The sequence below is a fragment of the Plasmopara halstedii genome (genome assembly GCF_900000015.1).
Source record: "Plasmopara halstedii genome assembly, contig: Scaffold_658, whole genome shotgun sequence".
Lineage (NCBI taxonomy): Eukaryota > Oomycota > Peronosporomycetes > Peronosporales > Peronosporaceae > Plasmopara > Plasmopara halstedii.
Window position 1 is genome coordinate 1,782,982 of NW_020187575.1, and position 21,260 is coordinate 1,804,241.

General features: G+C 43.8%; 10 protein-coding genes across 10 annotated transcripts; 7 read left to right on the forward strand and 3 right to left on the reverse strand.

Moving 5' to 3' along the window:
• Window positions 1-4,214: 4,214 nt before the first annotated feature.
• On the forward strand, window positions 4,215-4,502 carry PHALS_13521 (uncharacterized protein; the record flags this gene model as incomplete). Its single annotated transcript, XM_024729296.1, has 2 exons — window positions 4,215-4,299; window positions 4,369-4,502. The coding sequence occupies 2 exons, from the start codon at window positions 4,215-4,217 to the stop codon at window positions 4,500-4,502; spliced, it is 219 nt and encodes a 72-aa protein (XP_024579687.1).
• A 433-nt stretch (window positions 4,503-4,935) lies between these two features.
• On the reverse strand, window positions 4,936-6,495 carry PHALS_13522 (uncharacterized protein; the record flags this gene model as incomplete). The annotated part of the gene is made up of 2 exons (XM_024729297.1): window positions 4,936-5,421; window positions 6,283-6,495. The coding sequence occupies 2 exons, from the start codon at window positions 6,493-6,495 to the stop codon at window positions 4,936-4,938; spliced, it is 699 nt and encodes a 232-aa protein (XP_024579688.1).
• A 172-nt stretch (window positions 6,496-6,667) lies between these two features.
• PHALS_13523 (cold shock domain-containing protein e1) lies at window positions 6,668-10,525 on the reverse strand (the record flags this gene model as incomplete). Its single annotated transcript, XM_024729298.1, has 1 exon — window positions 6,668-10,525. The coding sequence occupies one exon, from the start codon at window positions 10,523-10,525 to the stop codon at window positions 6,668-6,670; it is 3,858 nt and encodes a 1,285-aa protein (XP_024579689.1).
• Window positions 10,526-10,626: 101 nt separating this feature from the next.
• On the forward strand, window positions 10,627-11,500 carry PHALS_13524 (peroxisomal acyl-coenzyme a; the record flags this gene model as incomplete). The annotated part of the gene is made up of 2 exons (XM_024729299.1): window positions 10,627-11,408; window positions 11,485-11,500. The coding sequence occupies 2 exons, from the start codon at window positions 10,627-10,629 to the stop codon at window positions 11,498-11,500; spliced, it is 798 nt and encodes a 265-aa protein (XP_024579690.1).
• Window positions 11,501-11,685: 185 nt separating this feature from the next.
• Window positions 11,686-12,600, forward strand: PHALS_13525 (peroxisomal acyl-coenzyme a; the record flags this gene model as incomplete). The annotated part of the gene is made up of 1 exon (XM_024729300.1): window positions 11,686-12,600. The coding sequence occupies one exon, from the start codon at window positions 11,686-11,688 to the stop codon at window positions 12,598-12,600; it is 915 nt and encodes a 304-aa protein (XP_024579691.1).
• A 251-nt stretch (window positions 12,601-12,851) lies between these two features.
• PHALS_13526 (trna-lysidine synthetase) lies at window positions 12,852-14,873 on the forward strand (the record flags this gene model as incomplete). The annotated part of the gene is made up of 1 exon (XM_024729301.1): window positions 12,852-14,873. One exon carries the CDS (start codon window positions 12,852-12,854, stop codon window positions 14,871-14,873), a length of 2,022 nt encoding a protein of 673 aa, XP_024579692.1.
• A 68-nt stretch (window positions 14,874-14,941) lies between these two features.
• PHALS_13527 (dna-directed rna polymerase and iii subunit) lies at window positions 14,942-15,562 on the forward strand (the record flags this gene model as incomplete). Its single annotated transcript, XM_024729302.1, has 1 exon — window positions 14,942-15,562. One exon carries the CDS (start codon window positions 14,942-14,944, stop codon window positions 15,560-15,562), a length of 621 nt encoding a protein of 206 aa, XP_024579693.1.
• A 103-nt stretch (window positions 15,563-15,665) lies between these two features.
• On the reverse strand, window positions 15,666-19,526 carry PHALS_13528 (hypothetical protein F441_04416; the record flags this gene model as incomplete). The annotated part of the gene is made up of 1 exon (XM_024729304.1): window positions 15,666-19,526. One exon carries the CDS (start codon window positions 19,524-19,526, stop codon window positions 15,666-15,668), a length of 3,861 nt encoding a protein of 1,286 aa, XP_024579694.1.
• Window positions 19,527-19,736: 210 nt separating this feature from the next.
• PHALS_13529 (uncharacterized protein) lies at window positions 19,737-20,341 on the forward strand (the record flags this gene model as incomplete). The annotated part of the gene is made up of 5 exons (XM_024729305.1): window positions 19,737-19,797; window positions 19,861-19,954; window positions 20,023-20,031; window positions 20,134-20,270; window positions 20,334-20,341. 5 exons carry the CDS (start codon window positions 19,737-19,739, stop codon window positions 20,339-20,341), a joined length of 309 nt encoding a protein of 102 aa, XP_024579695.1.
• On the forward strand, window positions 20,342-21,183 carry PHALS_14702 (uncharacterized protein). The gene has a single exon (XM_036407571.1). The coding sequence runs from the start codon at window positions 20,924-20,926 to the stop codon at window positions 21,167-21,169; it is 246 nt and encodes an 81-aa protein (XP_036263263.1). The 5' UTR covers window positions 20,342-20,923; the 3' UTR covers window positions 21,170-21,183.
• The last annotated feature ends 77 nt before the right edge of the window (window positions 21,184-21,260 follow it).

Sequence of the window (21,260 nt, forward strand, 5' to 3'; positions counted from 1 at the left end):
CATGTCACTTGTTACTTCATGTGTGATCGATCAAATGATCATCTTGGTGATAGGTGATCTCCTTCTTCGAGACTTGATCTTACACTTCGTATCAAGCTATATGAAGATTTTTTAGTGAACTAGGTCTGTTTATCATAAGCACTTGTAATGGATCAATAACTTTAATCTTTCAGTCACTGCGTCTTTTTATCATAACATCGTGTCTTACCGTACTTGTGTTTCGGACATGAAGTGCAGCTGTACAATTTGAACAAAAATATAAAAAGTTATTGCTTGCTCAACATCGTAACAAACTGGGCTGTTCTATTTTCACTGTGATATTTTTGTAGGATTCGTCAAAACTTTAAAACGACACCTTAATACAATATTTTAAGAATAACACGATCGCCGTCCAAATTCTTGGCATGTTAATTTTACCCATGTGGCTATGATTAATGCAGCCAATATTCAAAACGCAGATCTTCTCCAACCATAATATGCTGTCCAATCCGCTTAATAACACGTTAGCATGATTTTAATCACTACACGAAAAAAACACCACCATTTAATGCGATCTTAACTAGAACGACTTTACGATCGAGAACTTTTTTCCGGAGGCTCTCCAATTCTCTCTATGAGACAGCTGCAGCAGCTACTAACAAAAAACCGTACCGGGCACAAGGCCGATTTTCACTCACTAGTGGAAATGGCTCTGCGGCGGACATCCTTTCTCCTTCTTCAAGGAAGATAGTGGTCGAGGGTGCGCGAGACAGCAGGCAGCCAAAGCGCCAGGGTTACCTTGCCAAAATCAGACCTCAGACTGCCGTGTATATCCCTCCCATGTTCTCATTAAGTTACTTGTACCAGACCTGGTATACCCGCATGCCCAGTACCGATTTCACCTATAAGTGGGCATCCTCTAGCCCACCGAGCATAACCGCTGGAAGTTAACTTTTCGGCGACTGGCTCTCGTGAGCTTTCTCGGTTATGGGGGATGTAGACTTAATGGCGTGCTTCTGAAATGAGATAATCTCGGATGCGCTTTCGGGCCTTCTCCATCGCGCTGCATTCCCCCAGTCGTCACATACCGCGCAGCTGCTATCAAGTCAGGGTTATTTCGCAATTAGTGATGGTAGAGACGCTGCCCTCAGTGGGACCTTAGGTTTGGCTGGCTCATTAGAGTGCGATCATGGTATGACTTTAATTGGCTCGCTAAAAAAACTAGATGTATATGTATCTGCTGTGGGATAACAGGAGTTCAAAGTAATCATTTCTTGCTGTGATCGTGAACGGTTATATGTAGCGTAATAGCAACACAGTCAATAGACCGCACGCACTGCATGTATTAATAAGCTCGATGCATTCTGCCTCACGATGTCTTCTTGTTGATTTTTTCTTCCTCTAGAATCGACGTATCGCTCTTGCATAGGCTGGCTCTTAGCCGTAGCGTCGTTCACACTCAATCTCACTGACTTACAGCTACCGATGTTTCTACAAAGTTTTGCCGGGATGAAAGTGCGATCGACAACCACCGCCCCCACATCAATGTCAAATCGTGGTGATATCACGAGTATTTGGGGGCTTCGCTACTTATTTGAATGTGGTAAAGCCTGACGCGCCAAATCGGCGCAAACTCAATGATTGGGAGCGACGCGCTCTTGCGTCATGACTTATCCGCAAAACCGCATCAGAGGACGACCTTCACAGCATATTTTCCATGTCATTATTTACTTTCGGATGGTCAGCGGTTGAATATTTGGTCTGGTGCCGAGCATGCTGAGTAATGTTCGCCAAATTTTGATGCAAAGCGCGAAGAGGACAATGACTGGCAGCTCATTTTACAGTTCAATTTGTCAAATACTTACTGTATCCTTTTCAACACATTCAAACTAATCTTTGACAGCAGAAAGATGAGCGAATGCCAGTGTTACCGGACGCGTTTTTGAACAACGGAGGCAAAAACTTATTACTGCCGAAAACGGCAGCTTAGCCAAAAGTAACACCTCATGCGGCTGGATTTTAGAGTTTATTGAACTTCGGTCACGTGCACACATACGTGCTTTTCCATTTACGCATAATAGGTCATTATTACCTCGTGCTCACAGAGGTTGCTACCTAAAGAGGTATCATATCCCTCGTTCAGTATTTTGTCTAAGAGATTCTCATCCTGAGTACCACTGCACGCTAAGTCTGATATAGATCAGATCTGCATTTAACAAGCCTTGACATAAAAATTCCATTACAGGCCCGCAACTGTGCGCTCGATAAACGACATCAAAAATTTTAAAATTCTCGCTTCCTAACAGTTCTATCAAGCACGTTACGTCGGTCCCGTACGCTGTCTGTACCCCCACGCCAATCGGAATTATCAACTGTGATATGCGACAATTGTGGTCGAGATGACACACTCCTATCCACCGCAACATTGAGCTGGTCCGTCTTGGTACCCTATCTCGGAGGCTTACCTAGCAACAAATGCTAAAATTGTTATTTCTGTGGAAAACGCGTTTACAATGCCTCGATTCACAAAAGCAAATGATCTTTATCGATCACATACGGCGCAAAGCCAAGTTGGTGCATCTTGAACTTTAAAAAGCAATACTTAAATGCAAGCAGTAAACAAATTAGCTCTTCTCCACCGTTTTAATTAGGCGAGACTCAAACACGGTCACATATTCATGTCTATCGACAAGTAAGCAAAGCACAACCAATCGTAAAGGCTAAAGCGTTTTGAATGACGTGGATATGCAAGTCTGGATTTGGGAGTGGCAGAAACGACACGAAAAAGGCATTCTTTTACTGCCTTATTGACCGCCTCTTCAACTGCACCAAACAACATTTAACAATTATTTTATTGAATTAATGAGGTCCGTGCTAGTCGGCATCGTTTGCACTATACATATGCAAGTGGTTGGCCAGACCAGGCCGGTTCACCAAGCAGTTCTGAGAGAGAGACACAAACACTCTACAACGTCATTTATCTTTGCTAGATCTGTCTGCATGCGCTTTTTCCAGATTATTACAAAAAAGAAAATGTCGTCGACACTGAAGATACTTTCGTCTATATGAGCAAATTGCTGATTGAATCCTATACTCTCGGGAATTGCTCGCAAGAGCTCAATGTGGGTTCTCCACATCCGACTTTCCGTGCTCTGTGAAATTATCCACGAGTAAATCGTCGAAATTGGAGGCACAGGCTGCAGCAGGGCTGTCGTAGCTCGTTGCTGAGAAAGCTTACTAAGGTCACCGACCTTACGTTTTATACAAGAACCAGTACGCGTGTAGCGGATCGCAATCCGCTACCTCCAAAAGTACCCGGAATCTTAACCAAGGCAAATAAACTCTTCCGTTCAAAAATAAAACTCTGTTTATCTGTTTTATTTGCCGCAGAGCCGCCTATATCTTAAATGTTAGCTTTTTCTAATTAAAATGTAAAACTAATTAATATGCATAACTACTGGTAGTCCAGCCACTTAGTTACGGTGTAGCCACACCATTGTATGATTACACCAACTTGTGTACCCAATACGATCACACACCTTGTATGACCCACCCTGGTACGTGCAAACCCCGTTATACAGGCCCAACTTGACCTGAACAGCCACATAAGCAAATAATCAAAAGTTGCTGGTATATTTAACGGTCTCTGTTGATTATCCTGCTACCCCGAAAGCATGTCACTTTAGGTATTCACCGCCGTGAGAGGAATACCGCTGCCTGTCATTGACAGTTAGTGATACACATCAACCAGGGCGGACACTGAGCGGGGTGCAGCCGAGCGATGCTGCACAGTAGCTCACCTCTTTAAGGGAATGGCGCCCGCGCCGATATTGTAGCTGCCTTTGTCAAAATATAAGCATGCAATCCCCAACTTAATGTTGGCCGCTCTGACATAGAATGCCAGCACCGAATCTGGAGATTCATTTTCTCTCATGATACCTGCATCGTGTTTTGCACGGAAATAGTGTCAATTATCGCATTGTCCCGTTCATTAAGGCTATCACCGTGTTACGCAATTTTCGGTAAGAAAATTACAAGTCAGTTTTGTGACGCACTGCCCAGTCCAGTGTTTCATGCGTTAGGGGTCTTTTGGCACCCTCGCATCATACTTATTCAGCTAAATATGAAATGGACCGTAGGAGATGAAACTAACTTCCCCACTCTACTCTAGTGTCCCCATTGACAACTTCTTCCATGACGGATTTTAAACTCCGTCCGTCTCTTTTACTGAACAAATGAAACAAGGTGGTCGTCTCTCAGCTCCTAGCACACTTTTTAGAAAGCAATGTTCAAGATTAACGAGTGCATCTTCACGAGATAGTCACTAATACTAGAACTTATTCAATTTGCGAGAAAATAAACTTCACACATTCAACTCGTTTGGCTTAGCCGTTCAGCTGTGGACACTGCACTCGTTTTTAGTTATGCAGCGCTTCCGATTGCCTGTGGTCACGATATATCACCCTGTCCCTTCTATTCGCGACTTACAGTCGACTTCACCAAAGCGGCGTTTCGCCCTATAGATCACAGAGTAAAATTGCATTTTTCATACCACCAAAACTAAATTCTGAAGGGAACATACAGGTACACGTTTCTGTTTTTCCGAGCGCACTGGGCAACAGCGTTGCTTAATTATTCGGACAGCTTCATCTCCTTCGCACGAGGTAATGTCCGCACCAAAAGTGCTTTCCTTGTTAGTAAAAGTGGGATCGTGACCCGCCAAAGTCTGTCTTTTGAGTGAAGCGGATGCGTCTCAATACTGTCCGCTTTTGATGTCGCAATGGCTCATGATGTTTTAGTCACGTCAAATCTAGGAGATCAACTCTTTCTTTTGCCTGATCAAAGGCAGTGTTTATGTTGTCAAATACCAGTTTTCCTCTTTAAAATTAAGTATTATTGTCTATTTAGGTAGAGATAATATCGGATAGCATAATATTGCTGCAGCAAACTTGCAGCTTACACGTTTTCAAGCGTCAGCATATTTTCAACTCCACGCAACTCCAGCAGTTGGCGGTCTTTTAATTGCACTAAACTCCTTTCTGCTGCTAGTTGCTTTTCCAGCTTCTGCACGATTTCTCGTTGTATTGCATTTTGCATGCGATCTGCCGATTCACGTTCAAAGTTATCACCGTGTAGCTTAGCGATTTCGAGCATGTTTTCCTTTGCTTCACGTTGTCTAGCTTTTGCAAACATCATAGTACCTATCATGTGTCGCTCATAGACAAATAATCTCCATGATGTCCAGATGCGACGGATACGTAGCTTTTCAAGAATTTTTAAAGCAAGATGATTCTTCCGTTTTGATCTTTTCGTAACTGCTTTCCACGATTGAAAAACCCACTGAAGTACGATCGCTGCCATGCGTCTAAAAGCACGAGTCGTGGCTTTTGCAAACAACGAGTCTACTGCTTGAACCAACTGTGTCTTGTAGCGAGCACCATCCTGCTGTCTAAAGTGCGTAAAGCACGAAAAACACAATTCAGCACAACTCCCACATCCAGCGCAAAGAATAGTCGAAAATGAAGGCGAAAGGGACAATACATTGTCATTTTTGCTATGTAAAGCAACACTTGCTCGTCTGACTCTAATGGTTTGAAAGCTTTCATGTTGAGCTGGAGGCAGTGTTGTATATCTTTTGATGTTATTTTGAGGTAAATCTGTCGCCTTAGATGCTGTGCTGTGATGACAATTGCTTGCACCGTGTGGTAGCATAGTAGATTTTGTTTCTTTTTGCGGTAATAAGCACGTAGATGCTGCCTTTGGCGAGTTTAATTTTTCCAAATGCTTGTGGGGTATTGCCTTTTGAGACGTCGAAAATTCGACAATCTGTTTACATTGAGACTCTGACGATTGCAGAGACGTAAGTGTTACTTTCGACATTGATCGACTTATATGCCGTATTTGTCTTCTAATCAAATGGTACTTATATTTCAGTCTCATTTCGTCACTTAGACTGCACTATTCCTAGATGTGACTTCTCTAAAATTGGATTCTTCATCTTGAGGTGTATCTGATCTCTGTAAAGCTGCAAGTTGCTGAATACTAGCAATCACAACGTTGACATGGTCAGATACTTCACGAGCTTTTGCTTGCCATTTATTTCTTTTCCTGCATCATCAAACAAACAAGATGTTAATCTTCTATATATTCTCGTGAAGTCACTACTGAACGATTTCAATACTCCGTCAAGTGAATCAAATGCTTTTGTACAAAGTGCTGAGCTTCAGGAACCGTCATTTCGACGTGATGGTTAAGTCCGATATCCACTGTAATAAGTGATATATCGGGTACTTTTGCTCGTACGTGAAAACGTTCACCCACGTCCAATAACGTGTGCAACGATGCGTCCTTGTCATTTTTCGTGGCCAATTCGTGCAGCAACTCTTGCAGCTCCTGGTACTCATGCACTTCACGGGCGAGCACATCTCGATTTAAAAGTGTGCGCTTTAATTGTGGGCGCAAGACATCCTCGACAAACGCACTGTATCGCTCTAATGCAGCGGCGGTCTCAGACATTGGCACCATCAAATTAATAAGCAGTCCAAACTAAGAAAACGATATTGTAATAGAAAGGTTTCTACCTTTTGAATGTATACATCGTGAAGCTTCTACAATTCAAGCAACCAGCCTTTTCGAGGGACTATTTCTAGAATCTACAGCTATACATACTGCAACGTGAGTCTTCACGTCACTCTTTGTTGATTTTGTAGTCGTTGTGACTTGTTGCTGCACTCTCCTCCATTGTTTTTGTTTCCTCATCTTTTGTGTTCCAGCCTTCGACAAAACCACGCGTTCCATTTGGACCTTTAGCTGTTCGAGATGCCACCATAGCGTTCCCACCAATCTGCCGCATTGCTTCTTTTAGTGTTGAATTCACCGTTCGCGAGCCTCGAGTCTGTGATGTTGTTGCACGGTTGGATGAAAGGCATAGAATACTCAGTGCTTGACCACGAACCAACTCGTTCTCTTGATTAGCTATTTCCTCCTTCTCTTCACTTCCTTTTTGAACATTATGGTTCCTAGATGCAATATCGAATGGAAGATACGCAAACTCGACACAATCACCTTCATTCAAAGTATCACCACGTAGCACAGATTGAGCGACAAATCGGGCCTCGACTACCGGGCCTTCGCCATCGAGACGGATGATACCACCTTGATCTCCCATGTGCGTGACAACACCCTGCTTCGCATGGGACGTTACGAGTCGAATATGAGCAGCACGAAGGTTTTTTGGAGTCACTTGAGGAATAAACTCCACTTCATCTCCCTCACGCACAATCACAGCTGGATCGGTAATGTCATGAATGTAGTATTGATAAAACTGTTTACCGGGCTTTTTCAATCGAACTTGCTTATTTGTATCGTTGAGGGAAGTCCCAACCTCCGCAACTTTTCTCCCCCCTTCCTCTTCACTGTCTTTATCGTCAGCATCGGTACTAGCATTGTCGTCATCAGTACTGCTAGTAGTCGCTAGTCGAATTCGACCGACTGAACTCGATTTACTGTTTGACTTTGCAAATCGATTCTTGGAAATGCGATGCAAGACGCTCGCCTTCGTGACAATACCTCTCACGCTTTCTCGCACTGTGGTCTTGATCGTTCCTGCTGGAACAACGCTAATGGCAGTTGCACGCTTCCTCTTTTTTCTTTCATCGAACAAACGAGTAAATTGCACCTCAGTTCCTTCTTTCAGATCTGCCAGCGTTTGTCCCGTCGTAATTTCTTTAATGTGAAAAAATAGATTCTCTTCCATAACTCCCGGGACAGTCTGAACGGGCATAATAAAGCCGAATCCTTCAGATTTTAATGACACAATAACTCCTTCTTCTTGAACAGCATCTGTCTTTGGAGTAGCGGCATTACTTCTTGATGAAGTAGATTCCACGCACTTGATTGATCTACACTGGAATTGCTTAGTGCGCTTCACCAACACAAGATCGAATTTAACGCGATCATCCACACGAGGGTGATACCGCACATCATCTACGTCATCCTCTGTATAGGTTGCTGTAATCTCTGGTGGAGCTGCTATCAGTTTATCTTTCACGAAGTCTAAGGAAATGGTGTCGCTGCCAAAAATTTCAAGATGACGGTCCGAGTCTTCGCCAATACTTCTGTGTTGTAAACCAAGCCAATCACTGTATTCATGCAATGCGGCACGTTCAAACTTCGACAATGTACTGGGGAACGCAATCCGGAGTGTATTTTTCTCATGAGGATGATCTTCATTGCCTTCAGCCGAATCTTTCCCGTCCTTTGATGTTATGAATACAGCATCAAGCTTCTGTTTCAGTTCGGGTAAGAAATCAATCAAGTGCTGCTTGTTTGGAGCCACACAGCCAATTCTGCCGTGCATAAGCTTTTGCAAGTGCTTTACCTTGTCTCCGCGTCCACCACGATTTAAGCTGTGACCTCCACGCGAAGCCGGTACCCCTAGAATTTTGCCTTCTACACCTTCTAATAAAACAGCTTCCCACTTGACTGTTCCTCTGGGCAAGAGTTGCACACGCGTCGCACGAACATGGTCCGACTTGGTATCAACCACCACATCAAAAGCCACCTCTGTGCCAGTACTAAAATTTCGATTCATGCCCATAACGTCAGAAAAACGAAAGTATGCATCTCCAAACCGCTCTACACATTTGATGAATCCAAACTCGTCTTTCATACCATTAATTACGCCAGTCTCACGATTTTTCTGGCAAAGCTGTACAAAACGGACCTTCACGGCCTTGATCCTACGAGTCCGTTTGTCTAAGACTTCGTCAAAGACAACCTTGTCGTCAATATGAGGGATATAGCTCGGATCCTCCGTATCACACAGACGAAATGCCACCTTTTGCCCCTCAATTCCATTTTTCACCTTTTTATTTTCCTCCGATATGTCAACGTTATCCTCTACTTCGACAATCTCTTGTGGATAAATTTCTTTAGCAATCGATCCAAAAACTTCCGGGCTGTTCCTCGGTTCCTTCGGAACTTTTTTTACCACACCCTCAACGTCCGACCGCAGCAGCTGCTCAAACGATACCGAGCCGGCCGGAAGCTTTTGCACACGCAATGCACTCAATCGTCGTCGAGAGTGCCTTGAATCGTCCTCTTGTTCTTCATACACAAAAAAAGATACTTCATCCCCCTCACCAATATATGGACCTTTGCCTTGGCGACCAGTGTGATGCTCATCTTTAGAATCATCATCCTTATTATTTCTGCTTTCAATGTCCTCAAGTAGCTCATCAAAGGAAAAATATAATTCAATCGGACGGTCGCAGCACTTAATAAACCCCCCACCATACTTCACACGGTCTACCACGCCCATTTCGCGTGTCATCATTGCCAGCTTAGCCTCGACCTCCTTATTTAGCTTTTCACGAGCTGACACTGTAATAGTGAGATCCACAGCGCGTTTGCCTCCCGTTTTGCGGTGCCTGGCGATCTTAAAGCGTACTTCATCGCCAAAGTGAGGGGTCAAGTTTACTTTTGCTCGATCAGTGTGTCCCTCGTCTTCAGCCACACTAATTGCAGCTAAACTTTCACTGGTAAAGCGTATAAGCTCGCGCTTTGCAAGTGTCTTCTTCTTCACATCTTCATCCGCTTGTGTCTGCTCAACCGTTCCTTCCTGCTCCGTTTCACTCTCCTTTATGCTCTTTTTTACCTCAATCAGTCCATACTCTTCTCGATGACGACGATCGTCATCACGATTATAAGCGTATCCACGACTACCGCCACGAAGTAGACTCTTCGTCACTATTCCATCATACCATTCGTCCGAGACTTCTTCAGTTTTAATTGTTCCTTTCGCAAGAGATACTAATTGACACGCCATTTCCTTGTCAGACCGTTGGTTGTACTTGACTCGATACTCAACTTCGTCCTGTAATTGTATGTCGATTGGAGCCTCCGAAATGTGAAAAAACAAGTCACCGTCTCGGTCTAAACTACTTACAAATCCAAAACTCTCTTTTATAGAAACGATATATCCTTGTTCCACAGGCATATTATACTGAGCGCCAGATTTTCGACGATCGCCATTGCGTCCCCAGTGAGAAACATCAGCTCGTCCTCCACCTTCATAACGTCCATGATCCCGTTCAAAACGCCCATTCCGGTCATTATCCCGATTATTAAACCTACTACGATCATTGTCCAAATTCAATTGATCTCTGTCGTTGTCCCGTGTAGAGAGCCCATTTCTATCATTGTGTCGATCATAAAACCGGCCACTTCGATCATTATGTCGATCATAGTGCCCACTACGATCGAAACGACCTCCATCGTAGTCACCTCGGTCTCGAATGACCTTTCCACGGTCATATTTTCTGTCCCGGTCAGATCGTCCCCTTTCAGATTCGAAACGGCGTTCGCTATTGCACATGTCCTGCTCAATGCGCCCGTCGATATCGCTGCGCTCATTTCTTTGCTTAGATACAGAAGCTTCGCCGGAAGAGGGAGCAGGTGTGACTGGAGCTAATGTAAGCGCTGGTAAAGGCGAGATATCCTCGTCTTCGGCGGCCCAGTCGCCAGGTTGCGGCGTGCGGAACATAATGACAAAAGTCTGATGGGTGGCGTGAAGATCGGTTACTTACTATCCAATGGTAAAAGTACCGGTTTTCCAATAGCTCTAACCATCACTCCTTCTCGCTTATGGTTGAGGAATTGAAGGACTTAGCGCCTCTGCTGCTTAAGAAAGAGCGTGTAAATGGGGATATTGACCCAGCAGTACTTACAGATGTGTTACGTGATAGTAAAGCAGCAAATGTACGTCGCAATGAACTAGTGAAGATCATTGAGCGCCATCCCGTACTTTCAGACCGAAAGATGATGTACCGTAATCACACAGAGCGGTATGAATTTGGTCTGAAAAAAGCGTTTTATTATGTCAAGTTGGTGCGTGAGGGTGGATTCACGGACTTGAACGACCAGCAGATTTTGTACAAAGCTCTGGGAGAACCTCTGGGGTTTGATGTTCACCGCGCTATGTTCATTCCGACACTAGAGAATCAAGGAAGTGATGAACAACGCGCTAAGTATTTACCATTAGCCAAAAGCTACAAAATCATTGGGGCTTATGCACAGACTGAATTAGGCCATGGATCCAATGTACAAGGTATTGAAACTATTGCGACTTATGATAAAGCGACTCAAGAGTTCATCATTAATTCTCCGACACTAACAAGTCGCAAGTGGTGGCCTGGAGGCTTAGGGAAAACAGCAACTCATGCTATTGTGCACGCAAGGCTCATTTTAGACGGAAACGATGTGGGTGTACAGGCTTTTCTGGTACAAATTCGGTCGCTTCGCGACCATCGGCCACTACCGGGCATCGAAGTTGGGGATATTGGTCCTAAGGTTGGATTTAATGGTGTAGATAATGGATATTGTGTGTTTCACACCGTACGTATTCCACGGGAGAATATGATGATGAGGTATGCCAAAGTACTACCTGATGGGAAATTTGTCAAACCAGAAAGTGACAAGTTGGTATACTTGACAATGGTACAGGTCCGAGCTTATATGATCAAGACTGCTGGATTGCAATTGGGCGCAGCCACGACGATATGTACTCGCTTTAGTGCCGCTTGTATTCAAGGCTGCACCAAGGACAAGAACCAAGTGCTCGATTCTCAGAATCAGCAACACAAACTCTTTCCTCTTTTAGCATGTTCGTACGCTGCGCTGTTTGCTGGCCTCTCTTTGATAAGAATGCATGATTCCGTACTTGAGGCGATTGAAAAGGGTGATGGCGCTTTCGGCGCTACACTAGCAGAGCTTCATGCCGTGGCTTGTGGCTTAAAGGCCTGGGTGGTCGAACGAGTTAGCAATGGGATCGAGACTTGCCGCCGGTTGTGCGGAAGTCACGGGTTCGCACAGTCGAGCAATTTAGCCCATTTATTTGCTGAAAGTGTCGGTGCTAACACGTACGAAGGTACCTCAGACGTGCTAGTTCAACAGCATGCACGTTATTTACTAAAGACGCTGGCATCTCCGCCCGTCAATGAACGATCTTTAAAGTTTTTAAATCAAGTGAAGCATTACAATGACGATCAACTGCATTGCAAGGCTGAAAGCATCACCGATTTCGACAATCTCGATCTACTTGTTGAGGCGTTTCGAACAAGAGCTGCACGTATCGTAATGTCTCTAGCTAGACGAATGGATGCGACGAAGAACGATAGCAATGCATGTATGGTTCTCATGACTCGTGCGTCCACTGCTCATTCCGAGCTGATTTTGTTAGAAGCTTTCATCGACAAAGTATCAAATTTTCGTTCTGGTCCGGAAAAGAATTCGGTTACTCAACTGTGTTCACTATTTGGTGCGTGGCTAATCACCAAAGCGTTGGGAGACTTTCGTCAACATGACTACATCTCATCCGCACAAGCTGTCTTACTTCAAGAGCAAGTCGCTCATTTACTGTCGGTTACCCGCAAGAACTGCGTGCTGCTAACGGATGCATGGGATTTTAGAGACTTTGAATTAAACTCAGCGATTGGTCGGTATGACGGGGATATCTATCGTGCTCTAGTGAAATGCACCGCTGATGAACCCTTGAACAAAATGCAAGTGCCTGAAGGCTATGAAATGTTTGTGAAGCCACTAATCCAGTCTGGATTGTAGTATCGTGAGTAAATTACTTCTAGAAGCAAAACACCGGATATGGATATAGAAATTTATACGTGGTCATGTAGCATTGAATCCAATTTTTCTGGTGGAGAGAAGTTTACGTTCATATGCCACCAAATGTCGACAAGGTTACGAAAGATACGAGTTCGTAAAGTATTTGAAAAACACATTATCTCAAGTTTATCTTCCTAAAATGATTCTTTTCAACCAATCATTTTGTATATAAAATACTTGCAACGACTGGTATGAATACGAAGCACGAGGCGCACGAAGTGCTGCGCTACTGGTTCGGCAGCGATCAAGCTGAGTCGTACCAGACTAAATGGTTTCCTTCGGATGGATCTGACAAACAGAAGGCTACGGATAGTGAAATTAAAGCGCAATTTCGCTCATTACTTGGTCGAGCAGAGACTGGAGAACTTGAGAGCTGGCGTGACACAAGTCCTGACACTTGTGTCGCACTTATACTGGTGTTGGACCAGTTTTCGCGCCATGTATATCGAGATCGTAGTATTGCTACAAATAGAGAGCAACTAGCGCGTAATGATATTCATGCTCTTGCAATTGTGGAGCAGAATTTACTCTTCAAGTGTTGGCACAAGAATTTGCCTGTACCACACTTTGTTTTCGCTCTAATGCCGCTGCGTCACTCTCCAACACCCGAGCGACTACATGATGTTCTTGCATCGATTGAAGCGAGAAATCAGTTGCATGAGCAGCACAAAGACTTATTAAATAAATTTCGACGCACTACGACCGGGAGACTACAACATTTAAGGGGAGACTTCGAGATCGAATCGACCAAAGTCCCAGATGATGATATTCTAGAACGATCATATATCGAAACAGACGAGAGTGAGATGCATAAGCATCGACTATATCGTATTGTAGACAACTATTTGACGCTGATGAAAGCTTCTGAGTACACCCACTTAGCAGTTTCGTTATCTGGAGGTGTAGACTCAATGGTTGTGGCGTATTTAATGCACAAACTGAAAGTTAAACACGGAGACTTTACAATTGTAGCCGTACATCTTGATTACGGTAATCGTCCTGAAAGTAAAGCTGAATGTGACTATGTGCAGCGTTGGTGTGAACGATTCGGCATGATCTTCTATAAGCGTCGAATTGATGAAGTAAAACGAGCGACCACACGACGTGATGATTATGAAAGGATATCACGAACGATACGGTACTCAACGTATGCGGAGGTGATGAAAAAATACCAAATTCCGGGTATTTGTTTTGGTCACCATCGAGGCGATGTCCAAGAGAACGTCATTTCAAACATGATGAAAGGACTTAGCTTGTTCAATCTGAACGGCATGCATGCAAGCAGTATTGTGAATGGAGTACAAATCTGGCGTCCGCTACTAGACGTCGATAAGGACGTTATCTTTGAATATGCACATCGATACGGTGTTCCTTATTTCAAGGACACGACACCAAAGTGGAGTACGCGTGGTAAATTACGAAACCATTTGGTACCCCTTCTTCGAGACATGTACGGTGACGGATTTCTTAATAATTTGTCGGCTCTAGGCGCCGAGTCAACGCAGTGCGCTGAGGTCGTGCATCAACAGGTTTTATCTCCAATCATGAATTCAGTCAAACAGAGTCAAGTGGCGGTGTGGCTTGATTGTGGACTATTATCAGACCAGCCTTTGTTTGTATGCAAGGAAGTTTTTCGTCAAGTGTGCCACTCACTGATGGGTAACAGTATGATTCGTGAAAAGCCACTACTTGAGCTCATTGACAAATTGAATCGCATGCAAAATCCTTTGAGTCGCAAGATTAAGCACAAGAACAAAGAAGCTGAATTGGGGTCTTGGGTTACACTTAAGAAAGGGAATCGATCATATTTGACAAAAGACAAGCAACTGATCATCTTTCGAGACCAATTCTTTCCTCAAACTCGGTATATTGCTCATTCATTCCCCATCCACGTCGGCAAGTCGTATCAATTTGGACCATGGAAGTTACAAACACAGTTGCTGGATGGTGATCACACAACAGTTCAGACTTTGAGCAAGCGTGATCCTTGGACCATCTGGGATCTCGTACATGCAAATGGCATCTCTTACGTGCTTCTAAACGCACCGCAATTTGTGATTAACTGTAACTCACGTCCTGATATGCTGCGACGTATTGAAAAAGTCATTACAGACAACATGCCCATCGTAACCTCTGTTGGTGCATTTGATGTAGCTATTCCAGCATGGGTACATGTCACTCTAACCTACTCTCAGAATGCATTAAGTACCTAAAATAAACTATCACAAGTTAGACCAATCAAACCTTTTTACTACCTCAACGTCCATTTCCACCATTCGCCATGTCCGAGTTAACACCTGAAGCTTCCCGTTTGTATCGTGTGCGTAAGACGACGGTCAAGATGCTACACAATCGTGGTTACATTGTAAGTGAGAATGAATTAGTTATGACACCTGAGGCTTTTCAATCACAGTTTGGGGACAATCCCACCCGTGAGATGATGACAATTCTTGTCGAGAAGATTGACGACCCAAGCGACAATTTGTTTGTCTTTTTTCCAGAAGATACAAAAGTAGGAGTTAAACCGATTCGAAACTACTGCAATCGTATGAAAGATGAAAATGTGACCAAAGCCATTCTTGTCGTGCAAGAAGGCATTACGCCATTTGCCCGTCAAGCGCTTAATGAGATGGCGCCACGTTACAAAATTGAGCATTTTAAAGAGACTGAATTACTTGTAGACATTACAGAACATACACTTGTACCTGTACATCGTGTACTTGGTCGAAGTGAGAAGGCAGCGTTGCTCAAGCGGTACCGTATTCGTGACTCGCAATTGCCGAGAATGCAGGTGACGGACCCCATTGCACGTTACTATGGAATGAGTCGAGGCCAAGTGGTTAAGATTATTCGACCGTCCGAAACGGCTGGTCGCTACGTCACGTATCGCGCTGTCATTTAACACTACGATGGGTGGCGCATGATGTAGCCGAAATGAAGACATGATGTATCAAGCCTTTTTCAATAGATGTATTTTTTCAAACCGTGTATTCCATTCCATTATTTTAATCACTGTCGAAGAGATCAGATTCGTACGCGTTGTCAGCCGCTTTCTTAAGTAACTGCTTGCTATCTCCAGCCATCTTTTGAATAGTTCGAATTAAATTTGGAGAAACACGTTCTTCCTCGTCACCGTCGTCATAAGAGATATCACAAAATCCATTTGGATGCACGTATTCAACGGAACCAGGGTAGAACGATGCTTGACCCCCAAAACGAGCTTCAATCCGATCTCCTCTTGAGAATTTTGATTGCATCTCACTGTCAGATTTCTGTTCACAGTCGTTATCACAGTATTTAGCTTTATCATTGTCTGGAGCAAGAAGTTCCGGTGCTAAATGCTGAAGTACTTTTTGTGGAGATTTAAGAAGCTGGACATCATACGTGCCGTCTTTTCGACATGAACAAATTTTTCCTCGAAAGTATTCTGTATGGTGACGTACCATCACATGAGCTCCTTGATGAAACTTGATTTGCTTATCAGCAAGAGATAATGCATTGCGTGCTATCCGTTTAAGCGTTCTCGGACGATCAATCTCATTTACTAAGACGTCAAATGTTCCGTCTGTACGACACAAGACGATCTTTCCTAATTGCTGCTTGTTCGAGTCTTTTAGTGTGACACAAACACGCGTACCAATAATCCATTCCGATCCATTCCGATTTTCGTCTTCAGGGAATAGTATGCGTAAGCTACTGAGTTCAACGTTTCGCTCGTGACGACCCGAGTCAAAGTGAACGTCAGCTACAAAATAGTCACGATAGATCCTTTCGATCGTTCCTCTTCCATGGACCATACTAGCAACGCGTGTTTCTGGCTCAAACCCGCTGAAAAGACCGATTTGTCGAGAAGGGGATGAACGTAACTTGTTGTTGCGAGATGATCGCTCTGTTTGAGTTGAGGATTCCGATGAATAGGTCGAATGATGCCGATCATAATGATCGCTTCTTTGAGAACGTCGCTTTCTTAAACGTCTTGAACGGTGTGACGTTCGGCGATAATGCGATTTTCTCGATTGGATGATGGACTGAGAATTTGAGCTGTCCGAGCGATTCTGAACACTGTCACTTTTTCCGTCGTCCTCGCTGTCACGATCTGATGGCTTTTTAGAATGTGTATGTGATTTCTTAGCGACTTGTCGCTCCTTTTGTTTATGTTGCTTCTGTCGATGAGCACTCACTTGCTTTTTCCACTCAGGAACTTTCAATTGGATATGTTTTTGTCGAAGGAACTCGTCGTAATCCAACCTATTTTTCCTTGCGCGTGAACGCGGACTTTTGCTGTTCGTTCTAGTTTGACACGAAGACACTGATTTTTTTTCTTGTTGTCGTGGTAAGTCTTCGATATCAAGTAAGAGATCACGAGGATAATTGCGGTTTGCATCGAGGCGTTTTACAAGACGATGAAAGGCAGCACGCGAAATATCTCGACGACGTATTCGACCAAGACCTTCGCGTTCGAGATATCGCAGCACTTGCTCACGAGACAAGACAGCTCCAAGCTCGAGTGCTGCTTGCGCTGCTTCGACTGCGTTAAGCATACAATGCTCGTCTTCTTCCTCACTATTATCCTTGATATCGTCCTTAGAAATGCGAGACTTCACTCTGTGTCGTCTTATAAATCGATCAAAAGCTTCATCGACTTGTAGTTCGCGTTTTGTTCGCGTTTTCAACTTGTTCTTATCACTTTCACTATCTCGATCTTTGCTTTCACATTTGCCATCGTCATCGTCGTCTGGACTGCTTCGTCCAACAGAATTTTTATCCTCAGCAACTTTTAATTGTGTCTTTGACTCTCTCTTGCTCTCTTGATCTTCATAGCGAGGACACATTCGAACGTGCCCAGAGCTGTGCAAGTGTACCACACGACTACGATGTTCCAACGCATCGTTTCGGATCGATCGTTTAATCAAAGCAGCTTCTTGATCCTGAGCGTAGACTTCTGCTGCAAATTCTAAGCACGCCAATGTAAAGTCTGCAAAACTGATTGTCTCTTTCCGCTTAATACTATCCTTACTACTTATTTTCGATGGCAACTGGGCTGCACACCAGACGGCCACTTCGTCACTTGGTACAGCTGGAAATAATGTTGTCAGTGCACGATGCACAACACTTTGTGGCTTCAAATCCGTGGAATGAACGGGTTCATACGAACGAAAGAGTTGTTGAAGTCTTGCTACACTAGTAGCTTCTGTTCCTGCTTTCGATTCTACATACTGCGAGTACCTAGTGATAAACTGGGCAAAATCCATCCGCTCGCTAGCTTCCTCGATCGTTTCCTGTGCATCTAGCCACCGACAAGCTAACTCTGTGCTCTGTGTATCACTGAGCCCGAGTTCTCGAAGCAATCGCACTAATCCTGCTTCATCAAGAGTATTGTCAAGAGCTTGATTGTTATAACATTGTCGTAGCTTTTTCAGATCCAGTACAGCAAGTCTAGGTCCAAATGCATGAACTGCAAATGCTCCTTGGGTTACAGTCGATGTGTCAGCTGGTTGGTTAGCAAGTTTGGCGAAAGCTCGAGCAAATGCTGGGAATGAGACGTTGCCAGTTTCAGCCGCCTCTTTCCCAAAGAGCTCTTCACTGTGTAATAAACGCTCTACTGCTTGTGGGGAAGCTTCAATTGATTCGGTAGTGCAGGGATGAGAAGGAATGGTACATCGAAGACGAGAGAGAGCTTGTTTTACTTGTGTGAAGTCGAGAAATCCATCGTGGTTTGCATCAAGCCGATCAAACGTACTTTTGAGATGAGCAACTGCAGTAACTCGATCAATATCAAGCACAGCCAAATAATCTTCTAGTTGAGTGTAATCAAGACCATGAGTTAGAAGCTCTCGATCACGTAATCTATCAATCGAGGTAAGTAATCGAGATCGATGGTAGGGGTGAGTGATGCCAAGCAGCAGCTGTAAATCACTCCCTTCGAGCAAAATTAACGTACATCCGTCAATGTGATTGCGCTCAAAAACTTGATGATATTGAGACAAACCGACATCGGAGTCTAACCACTTAAGAACATCTTGGGTTGTCCAATCTCGTACTTCAAATGGTATTTGATCTGTCAAAGCTGATGAAGTGACTGCAGAGTTACGTTTTGGAGAATGAGAACGGGTCAAAATCTGAGTTAGTTCTGAGTGTCGTGCACGTGGAAATAATGTGAAGCTAGTGGTCTCTTCAGTTTCACCAATTGCATTCACAAGGTGAACAGGAAAATCTCCACAATCTGCAAGAAGCTCACGACAGTTTCCACAAGGAAAAGGTAGTAACGCACGTTGTTCACTGCAGATCGCCATGGCAATGATAACAGAACTGGTGTGGGAGGTCAACATTTTCATTATCACAACGCGTTCAGCGCAGAGCATAAGAGCTCCGTTTTCAATGGCACTAGCCGAATATAAAGTTTGAGAATCGGTGAGCACAGCAGCTCCGATACCGACACCCATGGCACGTGAAGATCGAGCTGCACGCGCTGCTGCTTCTATGACATGCTCCGTTTCACGTTTCTGTCCACTAGCGTGAGTGAGAACACCTGTAAAGTGTCGTTTGTACAACGTACGTCGAGCGTCTAAACGTTGTTGTAACCCCTCTTCATCATCTTCCGAAATCTCCTTATCGCGATGATACAAGACAGACTTGCTGCTGCAGTCTCCGATGTGGCGTGTATTCGAGTCAAGTTTATCAATTGCTGAAAGACCTTGCACTGTAGCAGTTAACAATGACTGTTGTCCTTCTTTGGATTGAGACAAGAATTGACCGTGTCGATGGCGTCGAAGATTGTTATTGTTTATACTCTTTGCCTCTTTATTCTTGTGAGCTCGTGCAAGTTGCAATACGCGACGTAGATCATCTTCAAGTTGGTTGGACATGATCACACGCAAGTTCGTTGCTACGTTAATCTAGTCAGATGGCATGTAAACTTCCCTTCTTGACTGCCATCATGATCCCATAATCACGTAAATAGACGTCTTGTGATCGAAGGTAATTGAATTATTCGTGATCTTTTCATCTGCCATTGTCTTACGAACGTATAATTTCTTAGCGGGTTGGCCACGCTTTTGGAGAGTCTATGCTTACTCATGCAGCTACAATCTGCTCCGTGCCTTCATGAAAAAGAAAAGCTCTCAACTATTCCGACTGGTAAACTCTGTCTTTTGTGATCTTGATATATCGCAGCATTTTTTTAATATAACGGTATTGGAGCTGGAAATCCAGCGGCAAGTACTCGTCGAACTGCGCTTTTCAACAGCTTTCATCTAGCGCTTTTTGAATCAGCGAAAAAAAAGATCGCAAAGTTGTGTGTTTATTCGATTGGCCTCGTTACCATCGGCCAGATATGTGACTTTGTAAAATTGAAATGGATAGGCGTTTCAAGTAGTTTCCTCGAAGAAAATGCAAGCAAACTAGTCATTGCGACTAAAACGACAAAACAGAGGTAAATCTAAAGCAATAGATGCGTCACTTTGTGGGGGTCAGGAAGACAAGTTTTGGTATTCATGATGGGAGCGGAGGTCATCTTGTCGTTTCAACCTGCTCTTACAATGGCTGTCGCCAACGGCGATTAAAAAATTACAAGGTGTTATGGACTGCTGCTTTAGCATTGCAATCTGGGGGTAGCGCTTTAATCATAGCCACATTGCTGGACAAGACAGCTAATATTCTGTGCATGCTTCTAGCTGACTGAGCTAGTTGAAGCATGAGTATCCTACGCGTTAGATAAGTTAAACGGCCGTCATTAAGCTTTTCGAGAAGATTTTAACCGTTTGTAAGCAAACGCACTTGTATTGCGACAATCAGTATGATCGGTGCCACTGTTACACTTGAGTGCTTACCTCACTCCGATAACTTCAAAGTTGTAAGAATAATGGGGTTCGGCGCAAGCAAAAGTGCTCAGCGCATCCAGAAACTTACGCCATTACATCAGTGAGTTGACGCAACTAAAGCACAGAAGTGCTACCGATCACCTGATGCGATATCTTTTAGTTTTCTCGGTTATTTCCTTTGAAATGATGGTTTGTGTGAACAAAGCTATCATGTAGCGAAAACATTTGATGCACCGCAATTTTCTTACTCCCATCTTAATGCCACGACGTTCACGTTGCCAGTATCCACTTTGTATTTTGACAAAAGTGCAATAGACAACCGCTTTCAATGTTATATTCGGGGTCCCAAGTTGGCTTACAGCTCGAATGAAGCAGAAATCTAGTCGCAACACAATTAGAGTACCCTTTTTGCTTCAAAGCTACGACATGGCAAGTACTGATCAATGCTGTCCGTGCTTCCGCATCTGCGTCAGATACTAGGAGCACTCGAGCACGACTCTGTGGTATGTTATCTCGTTAATTTCATGCCCTGCTGCAATTTTCTTTGGATAATTTCGATGCACGGAGATCTCGTGAATCGTACCCTCTGCATCGAGGGATTGTGCAATAGCTGTAAAAGCACCTTGTGGAATAAAGTGTGGGTAAAACACCGCTTACAGCTCGAGTTATTCGAAGTTGTCATAGCCTGATTCCATCGTCTTTATTGTTGTCTTCCTTCCATCATTTTTTATTTATTTATTTATTTATTTATTTATTTATTTATTTATTTATTTATTTATT

Bases quoted from the DNA above. Each gene is read 5' to 3' on its own strand.
- PHALS_14702 (XM_036407571.1), top strand. From the start codon at position 20,924: ATGCTGTCCGTGCTTCCGCATCTGCGTCAGATACTAGGAGCACTCGAG.